The following is a 10,739-nucleotide window of genomic DNA, read 5'->3' as shown; positions in this document are numbered from 1 at the left end:
AAAAAAATATTCATATTATTAATAGCTTATTTTCTCCAAACCTAAAATACTTTATCCTAAAAGAAAAGTTTTCTGCCCATTAATTTGTTTTCCACCAGAATAAAATTCTATTTTTATAATAAAATTTCGATTGGGTAAGCATTTATAAAACAATACTTTTCTGTTTACGTTAAACTCATCACTTGAAGAATATTCTATTACAAGATTTTTTAAAACTTACTAAGCTAATAATCATTAAAATTTAATTTATAAAAATAGTTTACGAACAATTAAGCTATGAATTTTTTTTTTTTAGAATTTTCAGACAAGCCTTAACTTGTCTTTATATTTGAATATTCAAATTTGATTAAGTTTCGAAATATTTTGGATTTTATTTTAATATATTGATCCATTAATATATTTATAACGAGAAATGTATTTTAATACTTCTAGGTTTTTAAACTAAGCTGAAATTGATAATTTGTTTTTTTTTAAGTTCTATAAAATAACCTCATTATCTTTAGACTCTAAATCAAGCGATGGATTAATTGATTTTACAATAATATTTTTTTTTTCAACGTTAAGTAAAAATTTTTTAATAGGTAATAAATTAGATTTTTTTGGTACTTTAGGTGATAAAAGGTAATTAACTCCCAACAGTTCAAAATAACCAGGAAAAAAATTAAACTAAAATAAATGGCAATTTTGTAATTATAAACACATACTTTGTTTCATATTTTATGTCTCGTGAGGTATTGCACAATGACATGTTTTTTATTATTATTATTATTATTATTATTATTATTATTGTGGTATCCCCAAGTAGTAAGTAACCACTTTAGGCATATTCCACATATTATAAAGAAAAATGAATGAACAATGAAATTCATAAAATAATATCTTAAGATAACTCACAAGATCATTTAGGTTAAAATTAATTTTAAAAAGAAGAAAAGTAAGCAACCATCCTGCTGTACAGTAGGTGTCAAGTGTACTTCGTCATTGAGTAAGAAACTATAATGGATGTATTCAATTTTAATTCAATAATAAATCCTTTTAAACGAAAAAACGGTACTTAGGAAGAATGGTTTGATAGCTTATGTGACTAATTATATTTTATCATAATAAATTAAATGTGTTGCTATTAAAGTAATAAATTTACTAGATGTTAGTGATACTGTAGGTTGAACTAATTTTGTCAAAAACTTAGAATTTGTTTTTATTTTATTATTAATGTTTAATTATTCTAATAGTACAGTTGAACTTTTGGCAGATTTTGTGTATGTATTGTTTGTGTATCTTTTATATTTTTAAATATCGTTAATAATAAGTTATTATTAATAACCTATAAAAAATCTTTATGATATTTTTAAACTATTTTATCGATAAATACGTCTGAAAAAAACCATAAAAAATTCATACATCAATAAATAACTAAAAAAGAGTCAAGTATTATTAAAAATTTGTAAGGTTTAAAAATGTTTTTATAGTTTGGTCAATATTCAAATAAGTACAGTTACTCTTTTTAAAATTTCAATAAAATTTAAAAAAATCCATATTATTGAAAAACTGATTTTGCTTAAAAATTCCCATTTTTTCCTGATTGTTTTTTTTTTTTTTTTTTTGTTTTTTGGTATTATAAATAAAATTGTAATACATTTTTTTATATTTTACCTTTCAAAGTATCAATTAGTGTCACATTTCTACAAAAAAAAAATGTTATAATTAAAAATCTAAGCATTCCAGCTTCTTCTAAAGTTGATGAAATATCATTCATGATAGAATTCGAAAAAATAAAAGCAAAAAAAAAAAAAAAGCACACATTATTGAAAAATCAATACATTTAGCTTTCTCTTCATAGCTTAAAATATGCAAATATTAAACAATAAAATAAATTGGGCTTCTTCAGATAAATAAATTGAAAAAGTTGTTCGTTGGATCAAAAGTAAACATTTTAAAACTTTCAATGTGTTATCAATGATCAATACATATCATCAAATTAATATTTTCTACTATGAAAAATTATAAACTTAACCTTTATTATATGTTTTAATATAAATATTGCCTGTTTAAAACTTATAGACAAGAATAAGATGCATTCAAATCCCCTTTATAGTTTTGAGGAAAAAACTTTTTCTTTCCGAAACTCTAGAAAATGTCTCTTACCATTTTTTGTTTACTGGCTTGCACTACTGACCTACTTGAAACCTACATACAAAATTATTTATATTTTATTAACTATTATCACAGATTTTCTATCACTTAATATTATACATTTGTATATAAATATATAATATGAAAAAATGTTTATTAAAAAAATATACTTATCATATAATTATTTTATCTACGTATATACCATGGTTCACCAGAATTCGTTATTTCTCTGTCTCCATTCAGTGTAAAATACCATCTGTGGCCATTTTGTTTAAACTTTTAGAGTTGTGAGTCCCGGGTTGGCAATAAACTACACGAAATATGAGGATCAGTAGTGTATGATTCCAAAAAAGAAATAACTTCTATCTGTATATAATACAACCCTCCCAAGTATACGTGTATTTTTTTTAATAATAATATAAAATTGAATAAATCTCTTTGAAATCATATGACAATATATTTTACGCATATAGTATATGTTAGGATAAGTTTTAAATGTACTTAAGTACCAATTAAAAATTTAAAAAATAAAATAATAATCTTTGTAAAAACTTTGTGACTATATAAAAATAAATTATTTAATATATATCTAACAGATTTAAAACGAAAATAACTGATTAGAAAAAATGATTGTTATAAAAGTATAAAATAATAAACAGGTGTGTTTAAGATTAAAATAAGTTATTGTAAACACTTTAAAATAAAGTAAATATTATAATCTCTGTATACTTATTAACAATTTTCAAATAAATGATTAAGAATGGCATTGGAAAAATATAAAACGCCGTTCCAATCAAAGAATGTTGTATTAGGTACATAAAAGTTTATAATATATAATATTATGTAATATTATCTATGTTAAGAGAACATTTTTATCGAAAAATTACTCGTATATTTAAAAACCATAAGAAAAAAGTTATCATTTCAATTTTAAAACAAAGTGACACTATAGAGACGAAAGAATAAAATATATTTAAGAAAACCCTTTTAACATTCACATTTAAAATTAATAATAAAATAACCATAATTTTACAGCTGTTCAGATTTATAATGAACGTACAGTGTTAAGCTTCGCGAAAGTTATCGAGTTTCTTTGTGGTATTAAATCGACTAAACATTATTCAGTTACTTTTATTTGAAAACTTAAATTCAAAAAATAAAAACCTATATTACTATATACTACATACCAATGAGCTATAATATAAACATTATTTATTTCTATGATTTTGATATACCTAGCCTATGGCCTACATGGTATTAGACCATTTTGAAATCGGGAAAAAAATACAAAAAAATTAAGTAGGTACTAGATAAAAAGAACATAAATAAAATAAATACAAAATAGAAACAGTAGAATTACCAAAAAGTTAATATTATGGATGAATTATTTACTAATGGATAAATTGTAATACATTAATTACATACTTTAGTCCCATTATCTTACATAATTATTATTTTAATAGATACATTTATTAAAATAGTCTAATAATTTTAATTCAGTACCTAACATGTATTGTCATTTTATAAATTAAAATTATTTTATTTCTGTATTTTGGCCTACTCTTATTAAAAATTAACCAATTACAGTCGAACTTGGTTAACTCGAACTTTTTTAACTCGAAATCATCAATACCTCGAACTTTTTTCCGGTCCCTAAAATTTCCTATTAAAACAATGTAAAAAAATCTTGTTTAACTCGAATAATTTCATGGCTAACTCGAAGTTTTGAGTTTTATTAGTATTATAGAATTGTGATATTTCCTTCGTGTACCTATGTATATATTTCAATATCGAAAATAAGGTTATTACTCATTAGTTTTATCGTTACCAATAAATGGTTTAAAACGATGCTTTACAAACACTGCGATTAACACCAAAACTTAAACAAAAATAAATACCTTTTTGAAATAATTTTCTAACCTCATTTTATTTATACATAGATACATATACCTCTTTAAAATTACATAAACATAATTCATATTATATAAATACACAGTAAATATTTTTTATTATATTACTTTATTCATAATAAATATATAGGAATTAATATATTTTATACTGTTTTAAACATTTTCAATTTGGATAACTCGAACTTTTTTCCAGTCCCTTCAACTTCAAGTTAATCAAGTTTGACTGCATAAATGAAACTCATAACTTTGATTTATTCATGAAAATATTCGAGTTAAACAAGATTTTTTTACATTATTTAAATAGGAAATTTTAGAGATTGGAGAAAAAGTTTGAGGTATCGACGATTTTGAATTAAAGAAGTTCGAGATAACCAATTTCAAATGTACTTTTCAATTTTTGTTAACTAAGCGTGATTTTTACAAAGATAATCTATATTTTCGGTTATTAAATTCATTAAAAATTGAATAGCGTAATTTAAACACTGCAGGAATGAAGAAAAGAATATTCATATAACGAGTTGTAGATAGTTAACTATAAATAATCAGAAATCGTTAAATTCATTATAACGATTAAACACGACTAGTTAATCATACACGTGCAAAGCGATTAAATTAAGAGGAAAACAATGTCTATTGATGAAAATATATATAGTAGTCACCGTTTATTGATATAACTTTGGGACTAACTTAGAGAATTTGATTCTATTAATCGAATAAGTCAAAAAGACAAAATAATAAAAACAATAAACGACATATTATGCATTGAAATAAAAAAATTAAATTTGGCTATGCACTAATAAATATTTGTTATCATATAATTATTTATTTGTTTATTTCAAATTTATTTTTCCATTCATAAAATAAAACATGAAAATTGGAAATGAAAAAAGTAGAAAATAAAAATTGTTTTCAAGTTGTTTCAGAATTACTTATGATTATTGAAATAAAGGTACGAATATCATTCGATAAAAGTATAATAGTCATTGTAATAATTTAAGCTAATGTTTCCCAATTATTTTGAAAAGTATTTGGAATTTTCTTTTAAAACCCCCCTTCCCCGAGTACCAACCATAACTTATTTTATACAAAATACCTCTCCCATAATATTTATTAACGAGGCATTTTTTCTTCTTTAATAAGTGTAAAATCAATACTTCTATCATTCTACCCAGAATCTAAAACTCTAAAAGTATTGAACTCTTGCATTGTATGGGTTTTATTAGGTTTATACAAGTTTTAGAATGACTCTTGAAATTTGAAATTCTTAACAAATATATATATATTGATTTTAGAAAATGTTTTGGTTTGTATTGATACATTACTCACCATTAACGCTAGTGTATCGCTCCAAAAGTTTCATACAGTAGAAACTTTAAAATCAGTAGTTTAATGTTATAGCTGATACTTAAAGCAGACTATTTTTTATTTTAACAGTATTTTGGTGGCTTTAAAATGAAGACTTATGAAATATTAAAAGAAAAATTCCTTATAAACAGGAGTAAGTAAAAATATTTTATGATAAGATAGATTTTAAAAATAAGTTATTTTATAATTATTAAATATTTATTTGTTTAATTCAGAAAATTATAAATATTTACCTCAAAATATAATTATACCTACTGTTTATTAGGTAACTAAAATGTAACTTAAAAATTTGATTTAATTTTTTTTTTTTTTTTTTATTGTTTTATAATTTTACTAAGATAATGCTATTCTGAGCTATAAAATATCATTAACTTCCTCTTCTGCAGCTTTATGAATAAGTATTATTAATACAATTTATTTCTATTTTAATATTAATTCAAATTAGTAAAATTGTAGATATTATACAAAAAACAAATTTTGAAATATTATAAATCGAAATAAAATATGATACATACTTCTTTAAAACTAGGAAAATAAATTTTTTATTCAATAAAAATTTGATGTCTCATTCGATTATTACATTCTTACATACTGCAACTATGTGCATACAATATAATATTTCATACATATAAATATATAACACATGCATATTATGCATTATTATTATTATTATTATTAATTTTTTTTTTTTTTGAAAATACTATTTTATATTTATTTTATAAACATGAATTTGATTTTTATCAAGATAATACATAATATTAAATAAGCGATGATGATATACTTATAAATATTTTTACTCAATGATCATTTTTCATTCATTGTAATTTTTTTTCATTTTAATAATACTGTTTTTTAAGAGCCATAGAGTTTTAAAAATACTTTGTTCTTAGATGGAATAATGTGATTGAGATCCAACTTAACCAATTCCCAACATTTAAGTTTTTCTGTTTCACCCATGAACCAATGAGGAACACACAAGCATTTTGTTACGTTAATATCAGTAGTTATAAATTCTTTGTCTTCTATATCTTCACCTTACAATTAGAAGTAATTATGAATGTTAATTTAATTAATTAAAATAATTTGGCAAGTAAGTAACGCTAAAGTTTTAGGTATTAAGTGTACACCGTTGTTGAATAAGTATCTATAGTAATGAATGTGTTAAATTTGAACTCAATGATAAATATTATTATTTATTTTTTAGAAAATATAATTTTAGGTGGAAAAGGTCTGTCAGCTTGAATTACTACGTGCGTTCTAAGTGTATTTATTTAAATAACTTATAATGTTGTTTATTTTTTAAAATATTATCAATGCGATAAACGTTTAAATATATAGGTTCAAAATATTAAAAATATTATATTTTTCTATAAATGTGTAAATTTTTAGATGGTCGAACTTCAAGGGTTATTAAAAGAAAAGTCCCAGAATTAAGTAATATAATAAACTGTTCAAAATATTTTTGCGTGTGATACACATCGTGTTTCTTAAACCAATAATTCGATGAACAACATGAAACAATATTATTATTACTATTTTCAATTTTGTTACCAATGTTGAAACAGGAGTCCGATGATAGTGTACAAGTATTAACATATACATTTTTATATTTTTTTTCATTTAATTTTTGTAAATTCTTTTTTAATATGTACTTGACATTTCCATAACGATTAATAATCTGTCTAATTTCCAAACGTAATATTAAAGATATTTCTCCTTCTAATACAAAGTGAGCATAATCAACATCGCCTAGCCCTTTTCCTACAGCAAAAAAACAATATATTTACTTACCTTCATAGATTTTTTTTATTATTTAAATATTATTGTATCGAATATGTTTAAAAATTAAGTATATTATTTACCGAGAACATATTCATTGCCTTTAAATGTTTTGATAAACGAAACAGTGCTGCACCTATTTAACTCCAATAAACTTAGGTGTTTAAAATATGAAAAACATTTTATTGCTATTGCATTTGCATTCCACTTAAGTTGTAAATTGTTTTTGATGATATCCGTGAAATCATTTTTCGATATGCAAATCAATTCCACTGTACCTTGATATTATTTAATTAATTTATTATAATTAAAAGTTGTAAGTAATTAACTATAATGCATATTATATTAAAACATATAATAAAAAACTACAATCTAAAATGTATAATATAGGAAAAATTAAGTAAATTCAATTACACAAGTTAAATAACTAATTTTTTTCTAGTATTTAGATTTAAAAAAAAAAAAAAATGTTTACTTATTGATTGTACAGAATTTATTCTACGTGTATTAAACATAACAGCACTCTCGCCAAAAGATTTTTTTTCTTTTAATATGCAACGTTCGGTGCTTTCTATTAATTTAGTGATAGGATTTCGAACATCTTCAGTAATTCTCACATTTCCTTTGACAATTAAATACATATTTGTTGATAAATGCCCTTGTTTTAATATCCATCTACCAGGGCCATAACATTTATACGACGCTCTTTTTATTAAAAGCATTTTAATTTCCTAAAAATATATTATTACGATAACTACAATATTATTCTTTTTTAAATTTATCGATGAATTCATATTAGCGTATATAATGCATTAGCTTAAATATAAAACTACTTAACAGAAATTATTTATTTTTTTCTATGATTGTACCACTGCTTATACCACATGTGGTATAAGTACAATGTTAAAATTCTGCTTCTGTGGGCTGTATACTAGAGAACAGCACGTGACTATAGTAAATTTGTAACTATTTTTACAAAAAATATTCTTTTGTATTTTCACTTTAGGCTTCATATAAACATTATTTTGATATCTACATTTACCAACTTAAATTAGACTTTATTAACTTTTTTTTAAATATAATGTTTTTCATTTTACTAATTTTAAATACAAGTTAAAGTTAAGTTAAACTTCAAGTTAAGTAGATTTGAAATAACTTTTTTTAAACTAACTTTTTAGTGCAATTTATCATGTTGATTTTAGAACCAAACTTATAGTTTTCAAAGCAATAAAGTATGACTAATTTTTAATCATTTTACAGATTTTAAAAATGTAAGAAAGTATTGAAGACACGTGATTACTTATTAACACGTTTTTTGATTTTAGAATATATTTAATAATTATACATTTTTACGAGTACTACTTATACTTTATATATTGTTATCACTAATGATAAAAATTATAACCATTAATAGATTAACATCAAGATGGCACAAACAGTTTAACAATTTACTTAATTTTATATACATTTGCCGTATTTCAATAACCATAAATATCATTTCACAGCCTAATAATAATAAAAATAACAAAATTAAAGTGGGTTAAGTTCACGTGTAACAAATAATTTGTAAGACTAGTTTATTTTTTTAATTTAAACATTTTTATTTTAGCGTTAGCTCGGGGTTAGAAAATTTCACGAATATAGATAAATTAATATAAAGTTCTATCAATATTTAAAAAAATTCAATTTATTTTAATCATTTAAGTACTTACAATTGGACAAAGATGAAAAAATTTAAATCCTACTGCAAACATCCATTCGATTGTTTCTAATTCAAACATTGTTCGATCATTTGGTCGTTTGAATAAAATCAATTTTTGCTAAAAAATGAAAAAAGGTTATCATGGTATCATAATATTACAATATAAAAAAACGTTATTCACTCACAAAAACAGATATTTCAGATAATTTACAAGCTGAAATTAAATTTTGCATATGTATTGAATCAAATGAATCTATAGGAGCGAATTGATAGTCATCGTTTTTTAACCAAGGTAAATTAGCAATTGTCATAAAAACAGCAGCTCTAAATCTTGATAACGGTTGTAACCCCTAACATTTTGAAATAAATTATAAATTATTATTATAAAACCACTGAATTTATTTATTAATTTATTTGTTGGCAAATCAATAATTTCTAATATTTATGTCAGTATTTTGTATTTTTGTTTATAAAGTTGTTAACCAGAAGTACAATTTTTTAACAGTAAATATATAACTAATCTTTGTTTACTATAAAAGTTTAAATTATAAGTCTCATAATCATATCATGATGTATTTTAAAATTGAAACTCATTACAGCTAAATTATAATAATCACTGTTTTTATGCAAATATTTATTTTATTTCTTACCATTATAATGACGCAAATCACTTTTCTCATCAATCATATTCCATAACCCTGTTTACCTTAATAAGAAACCTTCAATTTTTAACATTTTATCACATCTAACTACTAATGGTCATCATCTCATCACTCCATAAATAAAATGCTTTACCAGCCAAACAATTATATTTAGTTTTTGATCTCCTTACTATTTTACTTATAATTTGATGTATTTATTTTGTTTTTATTTTTTCGATTGTATAATAGTTTTAATTTATTTTTTTGTGCTAATTTCACTAATATTACAATACTATTTATTATACACTGTACATCTCATAAACTGCCGTATGCTGTCAAAAAATAAAAACAATAATTATTGCCTAGTTATTTACCTTTTTTGTAAAAACATGATGTAAACTCATTTGACTCATTTTAGTACTTCTACTAAAATAAAAAGTTATTATTAATTATACTAACAAACAACAGTGACGTAAAGTAACTATGCAATTGTAAAGTGAATATGCTATTTTATAAAACTAGATCAAATTATCGGTTGTTATAGAAATTAAAAAAAAAAAAATACCGGAAAAATCGCTTTACTGTACATTATTTGTGAGTATTTGTGTCTAAATGTGTAATGAAACACTTATTTGTTTACAGTTGTAAAGTTAAAATAATACTAGTTTCTTGTTCTAATTTTCTTAGTCATCAAAATATTTTAATAGATAAGTTTATAGCAATTTAATTTATACATATTTATATTGAAAAGTTTATCATTATAATTTATTTATATATGTTTCTAATATTTAATAATATAAAATTAAAACACGATATTATATGTGTTAAAATACATAAAATACAAATAATAATCTATAATCTATAATCTATGTATTCGTTCTGTGATTATGCATAAAAATAATATTAAGTCGTGTAAATGACAAAATATTTTTTTTCTGTTTTAAAAATATTTAAATTAATTTTGATCTATTTAAATCACTCAACTATATCTCGCTATTTGGGTTTCAAATATAAACCTGAAGTAATATAACTAAAAATCTGAATTAGTAACTAGAGAGCAAAATTCACAATAATTAACATTTCACTTATTTGTATGTCATTTGTTTAAGCAAAATTATAAGTTAGATCGTTTTTAGTAAATGTAATTTAAAAAATATTAAAAATTGTCATGTCTGACGATGAAAATTTAGTATATTAGATTCTTATTGG

General features: G+C 22.1%; 1 protein-coding gene across 1 annotated transcript; it reads right to left on the bottom strand.

Annotated features, from left to right (window-relative positions):
* Positions 1–6,260: 6,260 nt before the first annotated feature.
* LOC112592524 (cAMP-dependent protein kinase type II-alpha regulatory subunit-like) lies at positions 6,261–9,943 on the bottom strand. Its single transcript, XM_025336607.1, has 7 exons — positions 9,905–9,943; positions 9,075–9,239; positions 8,900–9,007; positions 7,663–7,918; positions 7,271–7,465; positions 6,960–7,169; positions 6,261–6,442 (listed from the first exon to the last, which is right to left on the bottom strand). Exons 1-7 carry the CDS (start codon positions 9,941–9,943, stop codon positions 6,261–6,263), a joined length of 1,155 nt encoding a protein of 384 aa, XP_025192392.1.
* Positions 9,944–10,739: the final 796 nt, after the last annotated feature.

The sequence above is a fragment of the Melanaphis sacchari genome, unplaced genomic scaffold (genome assembly GCF_002803265.2).
Source record: "Melanaphis sacchari strain LSU unplaced genomic scaffold, SCAv2.0 Contig178_pilon_pilon, whole genome shotgun sequence".
In the NCBI taxonomy this organism is placed as follows: domain Eukaryota; kingdom Metazoa; phylum Arthropoda; class Insecta; order Hemiptera; family Aphididae; genus Melanaphis; species Melanaphis sacchari.
Note: the sequence above shows the minus strand (reverse complement) of the source record. Positions and strands in the feature narration are given on the sequence as shown.